Genomic DNA, 25,206 nt, shown 5'->3' with positions numbered 1-25,206 from the left:
CTGGAAAAGTCGTCTCATTTGTTAATTTGGATCATATTGTGGACATAGACCGAATTAAAGTGCCATAGTTTTGTCTTGCCAGGTACATTCTGGTGTTTCCTTCCACCCACTAACTGTAGCCTTGTGCCAATGGCCTAAATGAAACAAACACAGAAAGAAAAAAGATGCACTAGACTAAAAAACCAAAGAAACATACACTAAGCAAACTACTATAAAATGCAGTATGTAATAAGTTATGGACAACACAACAACAGTTATGATGAGAAAATTAAAATAGCTATGCACTCATTGAAAAAAACTCTACAAATAGCACCTATAACGTTTTAGTCGCAAACCTGTCAGTCATTACAACACTAGTGTTGCGTGTGGCTATAATAATTAGCATCTTCGTGAGGGGAGCCTGCACGGCACGCATCACCAGGGAATGAAAATGAAAACCGTTTGTTTTCGGTTTATGTCAACCACCGTTTTTCACTCTGACAGTCCGGTGATTTGCATTGATTAAAAATGAAATTGACAAATTGCCATTCCCGGTAATCATAACTGAACATATTCATCTCGAGAGTCTGCTAACAATTACAAAGTTTGGGGTAATCATCATGCACTATATAATCACAGTACTCCATCTCGTAACTGTCATGCAAACTTGTAAATCCCCTGTGAAGACAAAAACAAACATTATCCATGTGAGCGTAAACAGTGTGTTGTGTGTCTTCCTGGCAGCAGATATTACAGCCGGACAGAGCGTTGCCTGGAGACGGCCCGTGTGTGTACATGTGGAATGTGTGACGTTCTCGTGCTGAGGGGCGTGGCCGCCTGTGGTAGTCACCGCTCCAACTAACACACCCAGAGGCTTTGGAAAAGAAAGGGGAAGTCATAAAGTCTCTAATAGCCCTTCTCTCAGAAGCTCAGGTTACCATCCCACTGCGGGATGTGGGGTGTTTGCGGAGGGGGGGGCACAGAGACGGACAGGTGCAAATAAAAAGCAAACCTGGACTCCAACAGTCGCACTTGGACATGGATACAGTCTGGGCAAACACAGCATTGCAATGAAGTTTGAGCAAGAATGTTGCATGCCAATTAAAACGCCTGGATGCACGAGACATTTGCAGCTAACACTTGTTTATGTTTTGATTTAGTGTTCAACATTACACCAGTGGATTGCACCTAAGAGGTGGTCAGAATGTTCAAATGGATCCAGCTGTTTTTAAGCGGGATACCAGTTGAAATGACCTTTGGCATCGTCTTTGAGCCAGGGCAATGTAAAGCTGCCTCTCATGTGTATGTTGTATGAGGTCTTTTAACAAACCATATCGGTGCCTTTGTCCACTTGGACTGCACATTACCTCCTCTTCCTGCCTGTCTGCCATTGACTCGTTTATTAGCAGCTGTGTGGCCAATTATCCCCCTGCCCCCTTTCCTGTGTTCCAGCGGCCAGGACTATGCAGCACCGGGCATCAGCGAGAGGGAGGGAGAAGGGTCGAGGGAGGGCTCTTCTTCAGGCTGGCGTCATAAAGGAATTCCCTGCGCTGTTCTGGCCCCTCCTACTCACTAACTCTCAACCCCGTCTGCCTCCGAGAGACCGACGTGTTCACACACACTTCTGTCTGCAGCGCCGCACGCAAAACTCACCTCTGACAAGAAGGACAAAGAGCGGGAGACAGGGGTAAACAATGGGAGAATTAACGGGACAAAGTGAAGTGCAACTTTGGGAATATGAGGAAGACTGCATATGAGGAGTTATGATAATTGTTCAGGTAAGTGTCCCTTGCTTGTAAAACTTCTGCTACTCACTTTTATGGCTTTATTACCCGGTTATTCTGGCCGCTTCAACTTTTTTTTTTCCCATACTGTTCTTTTACAGAGAGAGTTTACGCCTAGTTCGAACCAGCAACCTGTTGATTGAGACGCATGCTCACTACAGTAGACCCAATGCCTGTGTCTGCTCAACAAAATGTACAGTAACTTTTGCTGGGATTACGTCTGAGGTTTGCCTCTATGGAGCGGCTCTGTTACAAAGGTCAGACGTAAATAGTTCAGTTGAATGGGGAAGGCTTAATTTCTGTCTGCCTGTCTGTCTGTCCAGTTGACATGGGGGATTACACATCACTATGAATTTCTTGTGCGGTTATTATGTGCATTTTACTGAACGCTGCTCGGCTGTGTCTTAACAGCAGTGACGACAAAGATCATAAAAGTTGTTAAAAAGTAGGTTGAGGGACGTAATGGTAGTGGTTGACGTGAGGCCGGAGCCACTCATACATTCCTCTCATTGTTCAGGGGCCCTGTAAGTCTGCAAGCTCTCAAACCTCCATGAAAGGAAGGGAATCCAGCGGCTACTGTACTCTAGCGTAGCCACAGTAAAAGGATGGCTCTCTAGCGCTTCCTGCTTACCTCTCTTTTTTCGGCTTAGTTGAGCAAATATTTCTACTAGGTCAGTTTCAGTAGGGTTTATGGCTATATTTGAAATCAGAGAAAAAACAAGGGCACAGCGAGCCTAGTATTTCCTGTAGACATGAGAAAACAGGCAGCAGTTTTTATTTCTACAACTACACCATAACTAGTTGTGACAGATACAATGGGGAAAATTTTGGTAGGGTTGTCTGGGTGTGCCCCCTTTTGAAGCAGGCCCAGGCCTCGGAAACCCTGGCGTAGTGGAATAAAAGTGTGTGGTTTGTGTACATCATGTGTGCATGTGGTGCAGTGGCAGCAGCACAGCGGTGCCTAAGTACAGGGCGGCTCGTGGTGCCGGTGGTGAGGGTGTTTGGCAACAAGTCAGGATAGGGTTTCATTCAACTGGGCTGGAGGGAGTGAGCCCAAAGCTTGGGCTGGGCTCTTCCCTTTTTACAGTACGAACACAACTTTAAGCTTAAAGTTGAAGATTGGGAGTACTGTCTCACTCTCTCAGCACCAATCATGTTAGACTTATTCAGCAAAAGCTTTCTATTTACATCTTGAGAAAATGCATCAACAGCGAAGTGTGTGTGAATGTCATAGAATGTCACAGCCAGAGTGATAATTACACTCTCGCACGCAACATGAAGCAAATAGAGTTTCTGGTCGCTCCAAGCCAGACACCCGGTGTCTGGGGCGAGTGGCCACTGATAGGGCGTGGTGTTGTGTGTAAGGTGAACAAGGTCAACGATCTTGTGGTTTAAATCTGCAGCATGGAAATGGTGTTTACACCAATAATTTATCAATGGTGCAAAAGAAGCTGCGCACAGCTTTTTGTTTGCATTTTTCATGCCTTTAGCTTTAGATAAACATGTCTAAAGAGTGCATTTTTACAATTTATTTTTTACTTCATCAGTATTATTGATAGGAAAGCGATTATGAAAAGCAAAGGGGATAGGGAACTTAGAGATTATTGTAACAAGCACACACCTCTATTGACACACCAACTCCGGCAGTTAGATATATTGCTTCTCATGCGGTAAAAAAATAAATTACCTTCTGTATTAAGGATCTGTAGTAAAAGTTGCACACCAGAGTGCTTATGTTATCCTACTTGCAGTTTTCAGCCCAGAGGTGTCAATGATGTCAGATGGTTTATGAATTTGCACCACTCCTGGATTATTGAAGAGTATGCCCAGTTGTGCTGACATAATATCAATGGCTTCAGTAAGATTTCAGACCCCTTTCATTACTTCTCTTTTAATAAGCACTAGACTGAAATCAAAACCCCCATACATTTGTTTCTTAAATTTAAAAAAAAAACCTCTCTTATCTACAAAAGTTTAGTTCAGTGGTGAATTGCTTCTCTTAGCCAGGATACATCGATGCAGACTCCTTATAAGCATCAAGTAGATTTTTCAGAATTAGAAAAAGAATCATTTTTACTTTCAACTCAACAAAATGGTATAGGAATAAAAGAGGGGTGTGAATACTTCCTGAATCTTCTGTATTTGATTAGGATGAATGGTTGGTACACAGAAGCACACACTGGCTTCTACAGATGCGTGCTATTCACATTGTGAGAGAGCCTAGGCGAGGAGAGAGGGATGAGACATGTTGAAAAAACAAGAGGTCGAGATCCAGCTGTCTCAACAGAGGCTTTTCCACTTAACCGTGTGCCCTTATGTAAACGGCAAAGTCAATTCTGGACAGGCTCAAAAACACAGGCTGAAGTAAAAAAAAAAAAAAAAAAAAAAAACTAAACTTGCGGCCACGTCTACACCCAGATCTCCATGTGCTGTGTTGTGTGCGCCATATTCAAAGTCGCCCAAGAAAGAAATGCCAATAGAGTAAAAAGTGCAGTCATTTAAAACCTACGAAATTACCCCTGAACTAAAAAGGATCCCATGAATGCAGTACGGAAACATTTCGATGTGACCACAGTTTTATCGGCTGGTAATCTGTGTAAATGCGCCTTTCACAAGTAAATCACAACACGCAGGCCCTGTCCTTCACAAGTATGTCTGACCTTTAGAAAATACAATTTCAAGTTCAAATGCGCCGGCCAAATCCCAAAAGTTTAAGCCGCGTTGAGATCCCCGAGTTTTGGCGTTGAAGTGTTTGGCAGCCTGCGTCAAAAAGCAGAATACGGTCATTACTGGGGGGGGGAGAAAGGGAAGAAATGAGCTCATAGGCATTAACGGCTGTGGGTTCGACCGAGGGGAAAGCTGAGCGGTGGAGGGAGAGAAGCGGTGGAAAAGATGAAAAGGCTGAGAAAATAACACACGAGATCCAGCCCGTTGCCAGATAAAAGGGTGGTTTAGGCCCAAAGAGGAGAGTTTTGAGTTTTGACAGGAATTAGCATGGCGTCGTTGTGTGGCGAGGCCTTGAATGACCCTCAAGCTGAAGGCACCGATGCTGAGTGAGGCTGTCAGTTTGATTGTCACATGACCCGCTGGCAGAGGAGAAAGATGCTCCAGGAAAAGGGCATCACAAAAAAGTATTTACTGTATCACCGCACGACTTGTTTGAACTTGGACACTTTTTGTTTTACTGGATGAATTCATCAAAGTAACATTTTACCCCAAATAAAAAGTGGCCCCTAAAACTAAAGGCATGTCAAGGAGAGGCTATAAAGTATTTACTACGAAATGTACTAGGCTCAGCATTACTGCAGAAAAGTAATAAGTATTTAGGCTTTTTGTTTTTATAATTTATTTATTATGGCAGTTGATATGATGATGGTTGTATTATATTCATTGGGTCCGTACTGGCACTTGCTATAGGAATTATGCTCATAATGGATAAATAAAGTGAATTTGATTGATTTTGAAAACCAATACTTGGAATCTTAGCAAGCCGCTCAACCTTGTAAGCCTAAATTATTACATATATAAATATTATTCAAGTATTAAATAAAAAAACAAATCTATAGTTTCTAGAAACCGTTGCACCAGAAAGGAAAAGCAGATCTCAGTGTTGGATCTGTGCTCGCAGACGTTTTTATATTCAGTATTTCATTGACCTCCTTTTGTTGGAACATTCAGACAGTGACCTCAATGACAGTACTAGACCAGTAGGCCAAAAAACTTAAAATACACCCTGGATTTCCCCAAAAGTGTCCCACTGACTCATACTTATGGCTGAATGCTCAATGCTGAAAATACAAAGGCCAATGAGGTGGCAACATGGCACTTGGTTTGACTATGGACATTTTCTCCCATTAGCGTCATCACACCCTACATTAAAATTCAGTTTTTCTTTTTCATTGGCTTCGCAGCGGAGGAAACGCAGCCCAGTGCACTCCACACAGGGGGCACATATTGAGGGGCAGAGGCAGGAGAGTGTCTTTGAAGGGAGTGCCACTTGACTGGTCATTTCCTTCTAACCTAATTCTCCATTCTGTCATTGAAAAGCTATTTTTATAAGAGGCCACAGGAAGTCTGGGAGTGGACAAGGGCACACATACAGTAGAGTATACACATACACACAATGATGAGAACGCTTTGACCTACCAATGACAAAAGCACAGTCGAGTGAATGTAACTATAGGATACAAACAGGCAGCATTAGGTGCAATTTACAAACTAGTGTGTATATAATTCTGTCGGCCAGGGGAATTCCTGGCAGAGTGATTTTTGACACTCCACAATTAAATCACATTGCCAGGGATTTCCAATGGATGACAGGAAAAGTTCAGCCTCTACACTAAAAACACTCATTAACAAACCCATATTTTCTGAAAGTCAAACAGAATATTAATCCCCGTTGGCATCTACCTGCTCCGGAGCTGGCTGTGCGGCCGCAGGACTTAGCTCACATGTGAACAGTTGAGTGTGGGCCATGTTCACAGTGGTTAAGTTCTGCCGCCACAGGGCTGCAGTCTACAGGGGGGCAGTAAAGGTCACGGGGCGGACGCAATGCATAAAAGAATAGGCGCAGGGGCCAATATAGTAGAGAATTGTTCCAAACCTTGAACAATAATGCTGTAGGGAGGATCTTTTATTTCTCATCTCAGATTTTACTGAACAAGAAATAGTATTTGTATTTGTTTTTTGTAAGCTCCCTGAATTGCGCATAGTTTCTAGCTTAACATTTTTCCTTTTCATATGGGATAGGAGAAAGAATGATTGTAGGTACTGATAATTTTAAGTACCACTTTACAATAGGACAATAGGACAATAAAAAACTGACAATCCTATAGTATAAACAACAGACATATTTAAAGAAAATGGATTAATAGGGAACATGCCTCAACAACGGAGCCTTAAGATGTGATTGTACAACATACAAATGTGCCATTCTCTGCTAAAAAATAAATAAAAAATGTTGCACACGAATGAATGTTGTCATATTTCCACAGAGGTTTTGTCACTCGTAGCTCCAGTATAACATCAGGAGGTGAACAGCCTGCAGGGAGGTTCAAAGATGGCTCCCATTGGCCAGCAGGGCGCCATGCGAGTGCAGCAGGTAGACCGTTGGATCGCAGTTTCTCGTGAGAGCCAGTAATGGGCTGAATTAGCTGAAGGCGTGCGACCAGTGTCTGCTAAATGTCATCGCGCTCATTATGGCGTGGAAAGGCTACGAGTGAGCGATATGTCGTCATTTGTGTCCGCAGCTGCCCGGGTCGCAATGGCAACATACTGTGTGTTCGAATAGTGTACTAATTATGTCTTTACTAAAAACTGATCACTTCTGATGCTAAAAATAAGTCTATACTTTACAATAAAATAATACATTAGACAGTGTTCAGACCATACACAATGACTGCAGAACTATTCCTCGCTCTCAGTTATAGTCATAGTATAGAAGGGCAAGTACAAAAGTCCTAATTTGAACATTTTCCGTATCAGAGTTCACCATACTAACAAAGAGGGCTGTAAATACATCCAGAACCCTCTCTTTGTCTGTGTATGTGGGTGTGTGTGTGTCCCTGGCTGGGCCGGTCTCCTGTGCCTGCTGTGCTGATAATCAGTGTGTGACGTCGGCTGGCTCAGTTCAGCAGGAACAGGGGACTGGTCTCATATCTATTTAAGACCGCTGTGATAACTTTATACTGTATGTAGCCCGACATGTACAATGGCTGTATTGTTGAGGTGTGGCGAATGATGAGGTGTCACTTTCATGTTTTCTGTGGTGATAATTTTTTCATAGAAAGTCTTCTTTATTTTTTCTTCATATTGTGTATGGCAGTCATTTTAGTGTGTTACATCAAATGTATTAAAAAATTAGATGAAGTCCTTTGAAAACTTTCTATTGAAATAAATATAAAGCATAACATAGAAAAATTGTCATTATACTAAATAAAACAGTAATAAAATAAGTTATATTTATATTTGTAATAGCAAAATATGTCAATGGTCTTTTAACATGTTTTGGTAGAAAAAAATGCCAATCAAATGTGTTTGTTCATACATGTGCAGCTATTTTGAACTTGTAAACATGTAAACAAAGTGAATTGGAAATAAAGTGTTTGATTCCTGTAAAAATGCATAACTTCAATAAAGAAGCTATTAAGTAAGTATTTTTATGCCTGTGTCTCCTTGTGTTTTAGTTACAGCCACAATCAATATGCACCAAAGCAAACACTTAGAATTGTATTGTTCTTGCATGTGCATGTGGGTTTGTGTTACGTGAGGTAAGAACAGGAAATCCAAAGAGAGTAAACACAGCTTAGTTTCTCTTTTATCAGTGGAGCATAATGATTTATATGAGAGATGGCTAATGTGTGTATGGGTAACTTGTTATTCATTACCCTTCATTCAACTATTAGTTAAGTCTATTTTTAGTCCAAGGAAAAGTCCCACAACTTATTGGTTAAAGAGCTAGACAACAAAAACCATGAAGACTGCTCATTACTTGTGTTTTTAACCATTTGTGTATTGAACAATTTAAATTTAGGCCTAAAAAGCAATGTGCAAACTACATTTCACAGGTTTTGGTATGGTATGAATACAAATCGATGCAGCTCACTTTCAAATAGATTTTTCATGTGATCGATCAGCTCTATAGCGACCGGTTATCAATGCAGAAAACATAATCACGCACCAAGATACCGGCTACGATAAGGGCTGCAATCCGAATGTTTGTCCCCACGCCTCTCGGTTGCTATGGTGACAGCATGGCCAACCGTCATCAGCATCGGCCGGTTGCGTCACAAGTACGTTCAGCGCACTTCCTGTTTCTGGAAAGCAGCAGGGAACCCAAGAAAAGGAAAAAAAAATTGAAAAAAAAACCCCAACAGGTACGACGTAAAGAGCAGAAAGTAAATACCCGCAATTCCTTCACTCCACTGTCATGTTTATGCCCCTGTATCTGTTCATTTTCTGTCCCGCTCAGCACACTTCCTGTCTCTTTTTCTTTTTTCTAACACCCACGCAGTTGGACTCTCTCACCTGGCTGCCACTACCTCATCAGGTATTTGGCCAATAGATTCAAAAGCCGGGAGTTCCTATAGCAACCAAACAGGCAAACAGAATGGTGATAAGCGCAATGCACGTATGATCGTCACTGTATCTCTCGGTATTAAAGCTATTGTGAACTAAAAGCATGGAGGGAGCAGTGGCCGACCGAAGGTGCTAGTTTTATGTCAGGAGGATTACGACAATTGTGCGTGTTTGGGTTCATAGGTATCCAAAGAAAACCCGTCCAGTCACAGGGAGAACACATTAAAAACAGAAAGGCCTGGGGGCTTTAGTGTATGTGTGCTAATGACTCATCATAAAATGAAGACATCTTAAATTGTTGATAAAATACAAACATAAAATAGGTTAAAGACTTGTTCAGGCAAGGTAATATCCCCACCCACACAGTCACTTAAACAGGCCACAATAAATGTTACGTATTATGCAAACGTGCAACCTTGAAATTATTGCTTGTGTCCAATGTACCCACAGGTCCACTCCACCCTGCAGCTGTGGAGCAGATCAGCGCGCCCCGTCCGCCTGGCTGGCTCTCGGTTCTCACAGTAAAAACTGCCCATCTCGCCCAAGGAAAAAGGATAATTGTCATTATGACTGCAGCGGCTCGGCACATCACACAAAGTACTGATTGTTCCAAAATAGTGAAAGGGGGGGTGGGAGGGGGAAACACTGTCGGCTCTGTGTGAGACCAAAGCGCATCCTCACCTCACGGTCACTCTTTGGACCGTCTACTTTTACTGAAAAATATGAGAACTAAACAAACTAAATATTCTAAAGAATGAACATCAAACAGTGGTACACATTAATGTCTTTCTATGCCTGTTCGAGCACACCAACGCCCTGCTGAGGTACAAAGAAATTTGACCTCATCCAAGTTACAATTTCCTATTTCCGAGCATAAAATGGTCCCGATTGCTTAAGTGTGACAACAGATGCCCAATCACTTTGACTTTCACTGAAGTAAAACCTTCTAGTTATGGTCAAAGGACCCCTCAAGGGTTTTCCAGATGTTACTGAAAAACTCAATTCTTGAAGACACCCAAAGATTAATGTTTTTGTGTACTTTTCACAGCAAAAGACGGAAATATAGTGATGGAATTTGTTTTAATCACGATTGTCAATATTTATAGCAGTACATTGTGTTTATTGCATGAAGCAGGAGAGGAGGAGAGGGCGCCACCTTTGCTGAGAATGCTTTGTCACATTTGTCTCCATAGTATTAAAGGTAAATTATACATTTTCACTTAGGTTTATGTCAAAGTTTAAAAACAGGGGGGAAAAAAACATTTGCTCAACATTAAAACCAAGTCAACCCGGTAAATGTTTTGTGTTGCTACTGCTTGGATGCATTCACAAGAGAATGAAAAAAAATCCTTGCAAACGTACCATTATTATTGGATTACGGCTATGATGCTCTTTGGTACATGATGCAGCATGCAGAGGTATAAAAAATCTGCACTAGTCGTTTCCAGGGTCTAGGATGAGTCACGTTCTAAGATGAAGGGTATTACCCCAGTACGACTTTAAAGAAAAAACCTCCCTATAATGTCATGCCAAAATCCAGTCTTGACATTTTGCCCATTAGAATTAAACAACACAAAAGAATACAATATGAAACCAAGCAATATAGACATAAACAATGCTTATGTTTTAAATACAGAGAAATAAATGCTGTGCACTGTGTGTTTCTGACCAAGTAATTGTTGTATCATTCTGTCTTCTTGCCAGCGGTCAGTCTGTCAGCTTGTAACGCAAACGTCTGGGCAACAATCAAAGGAAACACCAAAGAGGCGTCTGCATACACCTGTCGAAAATAAAACATTACACATATTAATTTGAGATAGCTAAGCTTAAGTGTTGAACTAATTCAGCTTTATATGTCTCTGGACACAGGATACTTTTCAAATACTGTTCAAACACTGCCACCTTGAGGCCAAAAATGTGCACCACAAAAGTATGTATTATCAGAGTGTATATTACACCAGGGGTTTTCAAACTTTTTGGGACAGGGACCCCTTACTGAACAAAAGCAATCCCAAGGACCCCAGAATGCCCTCCACAACTGATCAGTGTTATCACGATGAATGCATGAGTTTCAAACAAGTGTGAAAACAAATTTAGGCCAGGCTATGTTTCCATGGCTAATTTTAAGTGTTAAGTGAAAATACAATAACACATTTGCTATTAAAATTATAAGTTAATTCCAATTCCTTCAACACATGGCTCTGGGACTTCTATGAATCCCTGGGCTAAAGTTTGAGAACTACAGTAAAAGCTCAACAATTACTCTATTTCCATTCACTTGAGCAAATGTCACCTTCACAGGTTTTGCATCCATTCTTATCTTGCCCCAAGACACAGCCTCATCGGGTCTGGCTCCAGAGTCCGAACCATCAAACTCCTGTCCCGTGTTCACAAACACAGAGAAGTCCGCTCCATTTCTCTGCACAAGAGTCACAAAACAGAAAAATCAATAATGTAAAAACAAACACTGAAAACCTTAGAAATAAACAGCAGAGTTACCATTAGGTTAGCGTTGGCTATATGATGCTTGACCAGTCCACCTCCGAGAATGATCATTCCTGTTTTTTTAGCAAATACAGCCTGACTATTCATTCTGCGGATATCTGCAAAAGCACACTTCAATTAAAAAGGCATGATTCAATAATCTCAAGTTCACCAAAAATCACCACTTTCTTTGCATAAAAGGTAATGCACTTTACCTTCCACTATATCCAGCACGAGGCCAGGGTTTTTGAAAGAGTGAAAGTATATCATGTCCCCCAGAGAACCGTCTGTCAGAGCTGGACTGAACACGGGAATGTCATTCTGATGAAGAATAAGTATTACTCAATAAAGACTTTACTGCAACAGTAAAATGTACACATTCACACTGCTGATGCCAAATCACCTTATATGCCCAGTAATAAACAGAGTCGGGATTATTGATCTCCTTTCCAAGACGATGGATCATCTTTGAGGGAGTCCAGTGGGTGCCCTGAAGTTAAATAATACATTATAACGATACAACTGGTATAAAGTATAGTTCTATGTGTGTATTAACTTGTTATTATATGCACTCACCTCAGTGTTTTGTTCCAATAACATTTGATCGAGGATGGGAACGAGCCAGTCTTCAAATTTGCAGTAGTTATCATTTGGGACCAATAGATTTCCTATCCTAAATATAGTAAAAGGCACAGAACAACTGAGATATACAAATCTTACATTAACATTACATGAAATTTACACTGCAACTCACCGATTAATTCCTCTCTGACGAAGTTCTTTCCCAGACATACTGAATTCTCCCAGATATGTGTGAGCCAAGCACTTTATGAGGTCCTCCTCGATACCTCCAGCTGTTGTCACGATAACATCAACCTAGCACAGGGAATAAAGCCAATCACAAATACACCAAATACACATTATTAATAAAGGAACAAATGACAGTATTATTGACTATTGACCATTTTATGTTCTGCAAGGTAGCGGATGCTCTCCCTAACTCCAGAGCTAATAAGGTTGGATGTGTATCCCAGGAATATAGTGCATCCTGGCTTGTTAGAACTTGGATCAGACTCATTAGCCTCCTTTGCTTCTGTTGGTTCCAGACGCTTCTCTATCTGTAATATAGTAAGAAACAGGACACAAAATCAAGTTCAAATCTTATTTAAAATATACACTACCACTCAAAACCAGGGCAGTTTTATAGTTTCTCTAATCAGCACAACAGTTGTCAGCAATTGCTCAAGGGTTTTCTAATCATCAATTACCCTCGGACACGATTAGCTAACACAATGTACCAATAGAACACTGGAGTGATGGTTGCAAGAAATACCCCTCTGCACACCTATTTATTAATAATTATTAATATTTATTTATTATAATTTATTCCATTAAAAATCACCTGTTTCCAGCTAGAATAGGCATTCACAACCTTAAAGGGATAGCGGAGGATGTTCTATTTCCGGGTGGATCATCAAGACGATTGGTGCTCCTAATTGTCAATCATTCTGGTGATATGCCTACGTAAGGCCGTCGTGCGTGCTCGCCCCTTGTTAATTTCTTCGCATGCGCACTTTCAGGCCTATGTGAGTTATGCTGTTAGCCATTCATTGCTGCTCGCAGAACGCACCGAGTGGTTTGAAAATGGCAGAGGGTCGCAAGAGAAAAAGTGTCTTCGAAGTGTATGAGAAGAAGAGAAAGGCTTCAGAAGAGAGAAACAAGACCAGAGTGTTTTTGGGAGATTCTTCCTCCTCGGAGGCAGGCAGAGCGTTTTTAAAGAGTAGAGGGCGGTTCTTTCCTAAAATTCGGGAAAATCCTCCTGTATACCGTTAACAATGTCTAGACTGTATTTCTGATTAATTTAAAAGGAACAGGCCACTGTTTTTACATACAGAGGCATGTTCTTACCTGAGCTTAGATGAGTTGATACATACCTCTCTCATCTTTGTGCATGCCCTAAGTCAAGCAAGACCAAAGATGTTGTTAACATTTGGCCTCTCCCAGTGTTATTCCTATAGCTCCAAATGGGAGTGAAGTTGGTAGCTACCACGCTCTTCCACGGGCACAAAGACCAGACAGGTACGCACCAACTCGTCTAAGCTCAGGTAAGAATTTATCACAGTATGTAAAAACGGTGGCCTGCTCCTTTAATGTTATCCTCATTGAAAAAAGCAGGGCTTTTCTTTCAAAAATACAGACATTTTAAGAGACCCCAAACTTTTGAGCGATAGTGTATATGGCACTAAAGAGTGCAGTATTGGAATCATGCAGTCTAGGATACAACAGTAGTAGCAGCATACACAACAGTAGTAGCAGCATACACAACAATTAACTGTTTTTAGTTTAGGGACAGACTTGTTGTGCAGCTCTAAAGATCGTCCAAGGACCAGTATGTTGACATTTTTGTAAAAGTGGAGAAGCATTCATCCACTGTGGCATTTTTCTCACCATATTGTTGATCTCCTGAATGGCCAAACCGAGGCTGCTTGCCTGAAATCCAGTAGTTAAGTATGACTTGAGCAGAGCCTGGAGGTCCACTCCCTGATTAAAATCATATCCTCTGATTTTCAGCATGTCCTCTGGAAGTTCACAGCTGGGCTTGAGAACAGCCTCCATGGCCACAGAGGGAGCGTGATCTGACATCTCTTCACAACAAAAAGATCTCAGTCAGACTTCTCCACAGCAGTTAAGCATTGCATTCATGTTGAGACCACACCAATAACCCATGTTGCCACAAATCTAGCTCGTCTGGTCAACCCGGTTAGCGAGCTGTCAGAAAACTGCCAGCAAACTTGGTCGAGACACATAATGTATGCATAAAAGGCGCACCTGTCCTCGAATGGATGTCCGCAGCAGGGCAGTGAAGATAGATACTGGACTCTCACTGAAAGAAACTACACGTTACAGATGTAAACACTACTGTTAACGGCAGCATGTTGCTCAGCCCTCCCACTGGCGGAAATGCTTCTTCTTCTACGGAACTTGAAGAGTTTAATCAGGGAGTTAGTGCCATCTGCGTTGAAATCTATGGTTGAACCTGAATAAATAGACTAAAAAACAATCTTTCCAACGGGACCAACCTTTTTTTGTCATTTCAATAGTTAAAAATAAATAAATTAAAAATAAATTAATAAAATAAAATAAAAACATTTTTGTCATGCGTACCCGTACCAACCGTAGCCTACTCCACCTAATAATAATAATAAAAAATAATACTGTAAAAATTATTATACTGCGTTTTTTCAACATAAACATGTTCAAAAATAATAATCCATGTAATATTCCTAAAGGTGCTTACAACAAAACTAAGAATAAGTTAAATAGAGAGTTGCAAACCTCCCCCTCACAAGGTACAAGGAAAGCACTGATATTTATACCTAATTAGCACCAAAGTCTCCCTATTAAAGTGGCTCTTCATTGTTTTGGCTTTCAACTGTTTTTATGACTGTAGATATAACTTCATCCCTTTGTACCGTACTCTATGGTGGCTCTAAAGTGATCTGTGATGTTGTTGACCTTCTCAGAACTGTCATATGACCTTTTCTATCATAGTGTCTTTGAAACTGTCCCAACGGTGAACAAAAAGAGTGCACAGGTTAAAAGGGAGGTTCAGAAACATAACCAACCCCAGTCAACGCTTTGGATGGAATAACACAGCCCTTCATTGCTTCATGTATTAGAAGAAATCAAGACCATGTCTGCCAAGGCTTGCAGCAATAATTCAGTTGTTCAGGCTCAAAAGCTGATCCACCAACTCAGGATTGAAGCGGAAATGGAGAGACTCAAGGTAAGAGGAAAATTATCTATCTGTTCATCAGCATTTTGGTTATGAGTCTAAATTATATAACTATTTCTTATTCAAAATTCTTCTCACATTTAGATCTCACTGACAGCTGCTGACCTGGTCCAGTACTGCCAGGAACACAAGCGCAGTGATCCTCTGTTGACTGGAATAAACACGTCATCAAATCCATTCAAAGACAAGAAGTCCTGTGTGCTGCTGTAGCAGTCTCCACTCGCTTCACTCATCATTTTGTATTTTTGTAGTTTTATAAGTCAGCTTGATTTGTATGTCATACCATAATAAGGTTGTAATGTGTGATGTACAAAGGTAATGTATTGTAGTAGTCACTAAAACTGTATCATTTATACATTATACAATGTTATTTGTATGGAAAAGGTTTAATCATATGCACAATAATGATTTCACAGGCAAATTATTTTTATTCCATGCCTTACCATAAAATAACAACAATTGCCATCACAGAAGGTTTTGCCCTATACACTGTATGCATCATCATTGTGTTAAACAGTATTCAAGTGCTGTTGTCATTACTCAAATGTTTTGAAACAAAGAAAAATAAATTAAGAAGAAACCCTAATTTTGTTAAAATCTTGACATCCCAGTACATACATCATTCCCAACTCTTAATATATTTATAGTCTATATAGTCTAAAATTTACATTGGCAATTCCTGTCATTTTCTGGGCCGCCAGACTTCGAAATATGTTTCTCCTGAGGCTACAGCGAGCACTCCAGCCTCCATACTCAACTAATCAGAAAAAACAAACAAAAATAACAATAAACATCTCTGTTTGAAATGTTGTTTTGGTTGCAAATATAAATTTACTAACCCCATTTACTCCAACTTGGTGTTGCAGTGTGCACAGTGTTCTTGGTGGTGAACATGGAATATGAACCTGCAGTAAATACATTAAAATGAGCATTAGAAAACAGGCGAGAAAATAATCTGGCAATACATCCAGTGATCACCTTCACAGTCTTGTCAGAGGAGCAGGTGTAAAGGCTTCCAGGTGACCGATGAATGCCAGTGACCATGGCAGTGTGTCCCACATCAAATTGGGATAAAGCTTTTAAAGCTCCAGATTGCATGGAAAAGGAATGGAGCATGCCTCGGCTGTCTCCAGCCCAAACCTCACTGCCGCTGTAGCTCATGGACAGCAGATAAGATTTTAGCTGTAGAAAAAAGGTTGAATAGCAATTGTCTCATAACCTTAACTACACTTTCTAATGTGGTAAATGTTTAAAACAATGTGTCCAATTATTTCATATAACACCTGTTATACAAATAGTGTATAAGCATTTCATCTACCCGAATTTTCTTTAAGCCTTTTCCAGCTCTGCAGTCATAAATGGCCACTGTGCAGTCTTTACTTCCAGAGATGATGTACTTGTCATCTGCAGCAAGGCACATAACTGCGTTGCCGTGTAAACGTAGACTTTTCACCAAAGGTTCTGCCGCTAAGGGCACAATCACAAGCAGAAAGATCAGTCTTAAAAATACAGGATATCTATACAATTTCTCCAACTGAATTTCTGACTCACCTCTCGGATCATACATGGTGACCTTTCTATCGAATGTCCCAGCCAACAACATATTAGGCTGATGGAACAGACAAAGCACAGCAGCTCCTGTTTTAATCGTTCCCCTCTCTGCCCCACCTGACGGGAGGTCCCATAGTCGCACTGTACTGTCAAAACCCCCAGAAGCCAGTAAGGGCCCCTGAGAGGCAAGACACCACACCCATCCTTTATGAGAACTGAAATTACCCTGTCCTCCCAAAGTGTGCAAAAGTGCTCCAGACGGCCCAGCCTCCAAATCCCACAATTTAACATTCCAGTCTCTGGACCCTGTAGCACAGAACTTCCCCTCACCACCAACAAGCAGGACAGAGTTAATGTGGGCGATGTGGTCTGATGGTAAAGTGACGCACTCTAAAGCTGGCGATGGGCTGGGACTCCTAGCAGGTTCAATCTCCCTTTCAAGAGGTCTTTCATTTCCTACAAGTCTTGGATCTATGCTTTCCAGAGGATTTAAACCTTCTTCTTGTCCCTCATTTCTTCCTTTATTCACTAAAGCGGCCGCCTCCTCGTCTGGTTGGTTGCCAGGCATGTCTCCATTGTCACCCTCCAGAGCTACTTCCAGGCCTTCATCCACATCATACGCCACTTCTTGCGCTGCCACACCGAACCCCTCCACCTCATGAACTTCCCCATCTTCTTGCCGCTCAGCAGCCACAGCCGGACCTGCTTCTTCGGCCTCCCTTTCTCCTTCATCCACTTGTTCTTGATTTTGTCTGGCCAGTAGATGTGCTTGATCTGTCCAATGAGCTATAAGCTGCTCCATCTCCAGACAAGCTGTAGGCCAGTCAAAATCATCCTTTGGCCCAACAGGAAAGTTGACCCGCGAGCCTGTGAGTCTGCGTGCACGGATCTGCCATGCTGTATTGTCTTTGCCGACATTACTCAAGGCATGACACACCTGGAAAAAACATACAATGATACAACTATTATTATAATTATACATTTAAATACACTAACTTGGCTGGAAAGGGGACTGTAGGAAAAGAATAAACCTTAGGCAAGACGGTAATGACACACTGAGCAGGCAGGTGAGAGGCGATGTGAGATACCATTTCCCATGGCAATGACAACAAACCAGTAGTCTCAGCAGCAGAAGAAGAAGGGGGACTGGCATTTGTTGAAGGATGACCATCAGGCAAAGGCCTATATGTCACATGAAACAATACTGGTTTACTGCATAGTGTAACTTTGTGAGTTAAAATTAGCAAAATGTCTTACCCAGTCAGTGTTTTTGTGTTCACATTACCCGCTTCATGTAGTTGATTGCAATCCTTTTCATCTTCCATTTCATAAAGATGTGCAAGGCAGTGGAGCTTTTCGCTCGCCTCGTCGTCAGATTCAGACCGCTCAGAGATGCTTTTCGTTATTTCCTGGACTTTTAGCAATAAGAAAAAAAAACATGCACTTGTCCTTCACAAAGCTAGGCTATAAAACGTTTGCTTGCAATGACAGCATTTCTTCTTATGATACAAAACAGAGCAGTTTTGCAAACAAATCAACACGGATAAGCTAAGTATAGCTCTTAAATGCTAATTGCTAATAAAAAAAAGGTCATACTACACCAGTACTCCAACGAATAGTGCACCACAGTAAACAAAAACGAATAAAAACACTTAAAAACACAAGCACCAGCTATCATTCAAAGCTGACTTGCTGAAAAACTACAAACAACATTGCACTTCCGCTATGAGCGACTGACGTCATCGCTGTGTAGGGAGCGTTTTTTCGACAGATAAGACAACTTATATTTCTGTTCTGTTGTTTTCCGCTTGCTTTTTCTTTCGTGCGTGTGTGTTGTTTTTTTGTGGGGGGTAGGAATGCATGATGTCCATTCTTTTGCTTGCATACATTTGTCTGTATATTTGAATTTTGCACATAGGTTTTTAACTGCACTGTACAGTAATACAGACAGTAATCCAAAAAATAATCCTACAAATTACTCTATATATGCTGTTATATTTCACCAGTAAAGGGATATTTAAATTTGAATTTGAATTTAAACCCAGCCATTTCTTGCTATGTGTGTTCTTGAACTGATGTCCTTCTCAAGAGCTGAAAGTATGGAATAAATGGAAAACCTAGAGTATGTTTCTAAACATTTTTTCAGTCCCTTCACTGAGAATGTCTGTAAGATCATGTTGCGAATGGTTTTACGGCTTAATCAAACATATTCCATTTGGCACTGTTTTCAGCACAGTGTTTCTGTGAAAAATACTCATGTATTTGTATGCAAACTATCCTGCACATCTAGTGACAACCTTGCAGCTCATCAGATGTGTACATTTACACACTCTTTATATTACAGGGACAGAACTCTGCTTACGCTCACTGTTGGTGTTTGACATAGCCTAATTAAGCAAAACAAATAATGCCAATAATTATACAACCACACATACCACAAAAAATATGTATTTCCAATAATAAATGTGCATTCCTGCAGGTTACAGTTTTTGTTTTGTTTTTACATTACATTACATTCTCTTTGAGATATGAGCAGGGCTTCATTCATTGGGTGGTCTTCAGCATGTCCTGAGCTGCAAATGTCTCTGCCACTAACAATGGAAAGATCATCGTTGCATCCCCACAAACCTGAAAGTTTCATAAGGACAAGCCTTGTAAGTACAAATACAACAATAGCTTATTAATGGGGCTCTCCAATACTGTGTAAAATTGTCTAAAACAGTGGTTCCCAAAGTGTGGTCTGGGGGCTCCTGGGGGGCCTCAAAGGCACTACAGTGAGGCCCCCAAAGCTTGTCTACACAAGTACACTGAGGGAAAAAAATATTTTGAAAGGAAAAATACATTTATTTGCTAAAGTTTTCTACTTGTTTACACAAGTATTTACCTGCAGTAATTGCTGTTGCCTTTTAGGACATTTTAGCTATAAAACAATGACAAATCCATTTGAATTATTATTGTTCATTGTTTATCGTTTATTAATGGATCCCCATTAGTCTTTACCTAAGTAAAGACTATTCTTCCTGGGGTGCAGGAAGAATTATTGGAGGCCCTGTTAGAATTTCAGATGAATATGGGGACTTTGGGTATGGTTAGTCTAAAAGATTATTGGTGGTAACAATCATATCAATCATTGTTCACTCTGTGAAAACTTTGCACAGTACTGTATCTCTCTGTAGATACCTTGACTGGTGTAGCATGTTGGCTGATTTTGCCCCAGGACACGGCCTCCTCAGGTGCTGCCCCTGAATCACAGCCGTCAAACTCTTGCGCTGTGTTCACATAGACGGCATAGTCCGCTCCATCTCTCTACAAGAAAACACAATTGGTGATAAAGTGTTACGCTCTACTTATGCGCTTTTCTTGCCGATTTTTAAAAAATTATTATTCAGAAAAAAGTAGCAGTAGCGTAATTGCCGAGATGGGAAATGATAGAAGACAGTGCACTTCTCAGTTCCAGAACACAGTACGTTTTAGTTTAATTAAAGCAGTAATTCACAACTGTGGTTTGTGTACTATTGGTGGTACTTGGGTTTCTTCAGGTGGAACTCAAGACCTGTATTTATTTAATTAGGAACACTTTTATTTCTGCTTTAGTAATGCATTTAAGTGAGGTGTTTTTCTAGTTTAGCCATGGTTTACACCCAGTTTAGACATAATTTAGGTCGCTTTTAGACCCAATTTATTCCTGATTTGATCTTGAACTAGGCCTGGTCCTACTTCGAAGGTTGAATATCTTATGAGTTGGTACTTGGTAGGAAAGTTTGTGAACCACAGTAATAGAGTAATAATACGTCTGAAGTATCAATACTCTGATGTGAGTTGGCCTCAAACTAACATTTGGTTGGACTAACAGAGAGTATAGACCAATTTTGACAATATTTATTATGAATTTAAATCATAATCATAACTTTATTATAACTTATGCACATTATAGCCATATTTTAGCTCAAGTCAAAATACAAATGCACTTTCTAAAATAGCAAATGCCATCATTTAGACCAACCTTACCCACGAATTAGCATTCAAGACATGGTGTTTAGCTACTCCCCCTCCAAGAGCGATCATTCCTGAATTGTTGCAGGCTTTGACCAGGTCCAGGAGGCTTGTCATGTCTAAAACAGAATACAATGTAGCTCATAAAAAAAAATGTTTTAGCAAGTTTGAAAACAGAGGTAAGCTACTTTATTATTGTATAAAGGCAACACTAAACTTTTTTTTTTGCAAAGAATGTCACATTCATATTGCATAGAATATGACGGGGCGTCTCATGACAGGAAGGTTGGGGGTTCAAATCCCGCCTCTTGAAGGTGCACACGGTAGTTGTGTCCTTGGGCAAGACACTTAACCCACCTTGCCTCCAGTGTCTGAGTACACTGGTGTGTGAATGCGAGTGTGAATGGGTGAGTGGATCCTTGCCCTAAAGTAGGTGGAAGAGCGGATAAGTTGTAAGCAAGTGTACACTTCTTTTTTCATATTAAAAAGGTGGTGAGGGTCAGACATCTTAAACTGAATAGATTGGAAGGTCATTTCACAATAAATTGTGTAGATGAGAACAAAAAATGCCATTTGCAAATATCTTTTTAATTGTTTATCAATAAGTAAAATCAAACATTTTGTTTGAATCTAAGAATATTTGGTTCTCCCCAGACAAGCCCACATCTTTATGTGAAGTGCACACTAAAGATCAAGAAAATCAAATATTAAAAGATAATTTATTTTAATGCGTTGGAGCAGTTTACACAACAGAGCCTTACAACTGTTTGGGATTGATTGGTATTGATTAAAATGACCTAATAATTACCTCCAATGATGTCGAGACGGAGGCCTGGTTTCTCTCTTGAAAACAGGTAGAGCATGTCTCCTATAGCCCCGTCTGTCAGCGCAGGACAGAACACTGGGATGTTATTCTAGAGCACAAACAACACCGTTACACCTTTGTGCCACAAGAGGCCGCTGTCTTTAAGGTGAATTTATGAGGGCACATTTCGTCGCAAATGTATATACCATGTAGGCCCAATAGTATACAGATTCAGGGTTGTTGATTTCTTTGCCAAAGCGGTGAATCATTTTAGAGGGGGTCCAGTTAACGCCCTATTTAAGAGAGCGCACAGTGTCAAAGTAGTTTGCATTCTTTTTATGGTGCTAAAAATATAGTTTACCCACTTGAGTGTTTTGTTCTGTTAGCATCTGGTCTAGAATTGGCATGATCCACTTATCAAATGCTTTATAGTTATCGTCAAGCATCAAGGTGTTGCCTGTCCTGTGACAAAGAAAAATGACAAGTTACGGGTGAGCCAAATAGAAATCAAATCATTTTCCATTATTCACAGGCTACTTGGGCCTAAGCACACACAGTGATTTATAGAAGTATTCTTTAAGTCTTATAATTACTACAACATTAAACTATTAAGTCTGCAAATATTTTATTAGTCCTAAAATGCAGGCTGTTTGAGAAAGGTGGTGGAGTTAGTAGCTTTAAAGGGTCAAAAACATTGAACACTTGAACACACAAATTTGTTTTTGGTTTTCTTACATTTTCCAACTCTTAACAAAAGGTGTTGGGCCTGCGTGGGTAATCACTGCATAACAAAATAATAGTATACAACCTATGCAACTGTTCTGACCTGTTCAGGCCTTTTTTGTACAGATCTTTGCCGGACATTTTGAAATCTCCCAGGTAAACTGGACCCAGGCATTTGATGAAATCTTCCTCTATTCCTCCCGCTGTGGTCACAAGGACATCCACCTATACCAAGAGATTAAAGAGGCAAATGCATGTGGCACCCAAGGTAAGACCCAAACCTACCACATCCACATTGTTAATTCAGAAACCTGTTGGCATGAGAAAACTTTACTTTGGCAGTCATTGTTATATGATGAATATCAGCAGTCCTACTGAGATAAAGAATGTCAACAGTAGAGGCAGAAACTTCATGCTTAGATATAAGTTATATATATCATTATAGCAGGATCAGCAATACTGGCATTTAGTGTGTTTACATGCACTCGAGTATCCAGGTCATTAATGGGGATTTCACGTTTCCTGGTTTTGTCTGGTCCATGTAAACCATGGATCTATTATAAACGTAAACACAGAATCCTGGTTTCAGTTTCCTGGATAAGCTATTATCCAGGTTATTAGAAACCAGGATATTCTCCAGGATGCTGTGTTTACATGGTATAGTATTTTTCACCATTGCTGACGTACTGAGCATGTGCGAACTTTTGAAACAGATAGAGCAAAAACTTTTCAACAGCCGCTTTATCTTGTATCTGGGGTTTTAAAATGTTGTATCTTCTAAAAGTTAACAAAATAGTGAAGTAACCTTAAAAAACAAAAACCTTTTTGCTCCATGTTATCTCTGGTGGAAGTCAGCGCTTCTCTTGGATCAAACCAATTTTATTTCAATTCAATTCTCACGTCTGTCGCTGAAGCTGGGGAAGAACTCCACTGTGTGCTACCTTGGATTATTCTTGTCACTGTGCTCGAGAAATGTCCGAAAAAGCCATGTGTTAGCAACATTGCTAAAGTATTTAGCTCCTTACCATATTTGTCATTAGCTCAGCCCCTCTCTGAGGCCTAAATATCCAGGATACTGTAGTTGCTCATGTAAACAGGGATGTGCGTGTCCTGCGTGTCATATCCAGAATATAGTCATAACCATAATATGCCTAATAACCAGGTTACTCTAGCGCATGTAAACACACTCATTAAGAAGTAATACATACTACTTTCAAAAAAACGTAATCAAGCTGCTCTTGTTACAGAGAGTACCATTTGGTGCTGTGCGAGGTAGCGTATGGTCTCCCTGAGGCCACTGCTGATCAGGTTGGAGGTGTAGCTCAGGAAGATGGTGCAGCTCCTCAGACAGGGGCAGGTCGTGGGGTCTTCTTTGACTCTTCCATTCTCTTTCTTCAAAGGCTCTTGCCGCTTCTTTATCTATGTACAGCAGTTTGCATGTGAGATTTAAGTGAAATAGGTGCACACTGTCAAAGAATTGAAAATACAGCACTGGTCCAAGCACTGAAGACAAAACCACTGTGAAACATCTCACCATGTTTTTGATCTCATTGACAGCGAGGCCAAAGTGTGTGGCCTGGAAACCTGTGGTGAAGAAGGACTGGAGCAGGGCTTTGTGGTCCACTCCCAGGTTAAAGTCATAGCCTTTGATCTGAGGGGTGTCCTCTGGGACCGGCGCACACTCACGGTACAGAACCCCCACCAGTGGATGATCATGATGGGCCATTTTGTCTGAAACATTTGTATTGTTAATTAGACTTCATTTACACATGCAGCAAAGAGTGCATATCAATAGAAGGCTAGTGTGCATTCACACCCAAGGGATTCTCCGCTGTATTTGACTCTGATTACATTACGTTGACTTATAAAGGGTCACCTTTCGAACTTACTACTGACGACAAGCGGCATTAAGTGACAGTGAGTCTAGCAGTTATCCAATAGCTCCACTACACTCTTCAAACCCTCTTTAAAATTCACACAAACTTCTGTTTAGTTCAGCATCACATTGCACATATCTACTGCAGCCTTAGAGACAAAGAAGACAGTAATATTACCTGCACACTTTGCTGACAGATGATGTGTGAAGTTTCCTTCCTCTCGGTGTTCTGTCAGGTCCCAGCGGATCCACTCTTACCAAGCTACGTTTAATAGTTAATGAGTCCAATGCATACAACTAGTCCAACCCTCTGCCTTTAGCCTGTTTTGACAGGTAGATAGAGAGGGACTACATGAGTTGAAATGAAATGATAAAGAGACATGCCGTATTTTCTCACACACTGAAGAAGAACTGGGCATCCCTGACTGATGACTTAATCCTCTGCAGAGTGATGCACCGTGCACTGCACAGTAAAACAGAATGCAGTAATTTTGAACTACTTCTATTTAATATAGGACAGTCAACACATGCAAGATTATTTACAAATATACTGTACCTATGAGGGCAGGCATTGAGAAAGTGGGTCGGCCGTTGATGCAGGCAGTACTGCCCACTGGGGGAGGATCTAGCACTGTCCCAGAGACAAGACTGCTTTGAGGGGCTGGACCAATATGCACACGGATTGTTGCCCACATACAAGTAAATACCAACAGAACACAGCAGTACACCACACTCTAATTCACCCTCGATGCATTATAGTAATTGAATAATTCAAGTGCAACATTATTCATTTGTATTTACAAACTGTCCGCTGGTGCGACGCTTATATTCACAGTGAAGACTGTTTTTATTGTGTGAAAAACACCATCCAGAACACTCTTGTCATGGTTGGATTAAGCCTTTATGAAAGTGCAGTAGTAAAGTCTGAGCCAATGTTTCCCCTCTTCACTGCAGAGCCCCCTGTAGTAGAGCAGCCCCCCTCTTGGAGCTATGCCAGACTGCTGCTTAAGCTAACGCCATAATTCAGATGCTTAGAGCAGCTCTATTGCTCGACAGTTTTGCTTTGCTGGTTGCTGCGCTGCGCATCAGGACAGGATTGCTTTGCCTTGATTTTTCATTACTTTGCACTAATGCTCCA

The 25,206-nt window shown here is 40.8% G+C and overlaps 3 protein-coding genes across 4 annotated transcripts; all 3 read right to left on the bottom strand.

Moving 5' to 3' along the window:
• Window positions 1-10,434: 10,434 nt before the first annotated feature.
• Window positions 10,435-14,298, bottom strand: LOC306969069 (deoxyhypusine synthase-like). The gene is made up of 10 exons (XM_079564673.1): window positions 14,154-14,298; window positions 13,773-13,969; window positions 12,287-12,442; window positions 12,079-12,200; window positions 11,901-11,997; window positions 11,728-11,814; window positions 11,540-11,645; window positions 11,340-11,443; window positions 11,134-11,259; window positions 10,435-10,620 (listed from the first exon to the last, which is right to left on the bottom strand). The coding sequence occupies exons 2-10, from the start codon at window positions 13,965-13,967 to the stop codon at window positions 10,525-10,527; spliced, it is 1,089 nt and encodes a 362-aa protein (XP_079420799.1). The 5' UTR covers window positions 13,968-13,969; window positions 14,154-14,298; the 3' UTR covers window positions 10,435-10,524.
• A 1,137-nt stretch (window positions 14,299-15,435) lies between these two features.
• On the bottom strand, window positions 15,436-18,014 carry fbxw9 (F-box and WD repeat domain containing 9). The gene is made up of 7 exons (XM_079565049.1): window positions 17,929-18,014; window positions 17,703-17,853; window positions 16,672-17,608; window positions 16,439-16,587; window positions 16,099-16,302; window positions 15,960-16,025; window positions 15,436-15,877 (listed from the first exon to the last, which is right to left on the bottom strand). Exons 1-7 carry the CDS (start codon window positions 17,994-17,996, stop codon window positions 15,803-15,805), a joined length of 1,650 nt encoding a protein of 549 aa, XP_079421175.1. The 5' UTR covers window positions 17,997-18,014; the 3' UTR covers window positions 15,436-15,802.
• Window positions 18,015-19,115: 1,101 nt separating this feature from the next.
• Window positions 19,116-24,713, bottom strand: LOC306969278 (deoxyhypusine synthase-like). 2 transcript variants are annotated; one of them, XM_079564889.1, is made up of 12 exons: window positions 24,625-24,676; window positions 24,470-24,531; window positions 24,247-24,389; window positions 23,727-23,923; window positions 23,447-23,611; window positions 22,296-22,417; window positions 21,835-21,931; window positions 21,676-21,762; window positions 21,473-21,578; window positions 20,680-20,783; window positions 19,852-19,977; window positions 19,116-19,299 (listed from the first exon to the last, which is right to left on the bottom strand). In XM_079564889.1, exons 4-12 carry the CDS (start codon window positions 23,916-23,918, stop codon window positions 19,216-19,218), a joined length of 1,083 nt encoding a protein of 360 aa, XP_079421015.1. In that variant the 5' UTR covers window positions 23,919-23,923; window positions 24,247-24,389; window positions 24,470-24,531; window positions 24,625-24,676; the 3' UTR covers window positions 19,116-19,215. The 2 variants fall into 2 exon arrangements, with proteins under 2 accessions (XP_079421015.1, XP_079421014.1); XM_079564888.1 differs by having other exon boundaries at window positions 24,247-24,531; window positions 24,625-24,713.
• Between the last annotated feature and the right edge of the window lie 493 nt (window positions 24,714-25,206).

The sequence above is a fragment of the Gobius niger genome, assembly GCF_951799975.1.
Source record: "Gobius niger genome assembly, chromosome: 10".
Classification (NCBI taxonomy): domain Eukaryota; kingdom Metazoa; phylum Chordata; class Actinopteri; order Gobiiformes; family Gobiidae; genus Gobius; species Gobius niger.
The sequence above is the reverse complement of the archived record's forward strand: the minus strand, read 5'-3'. Positions and strand labels throughout refer to the sequence as shown.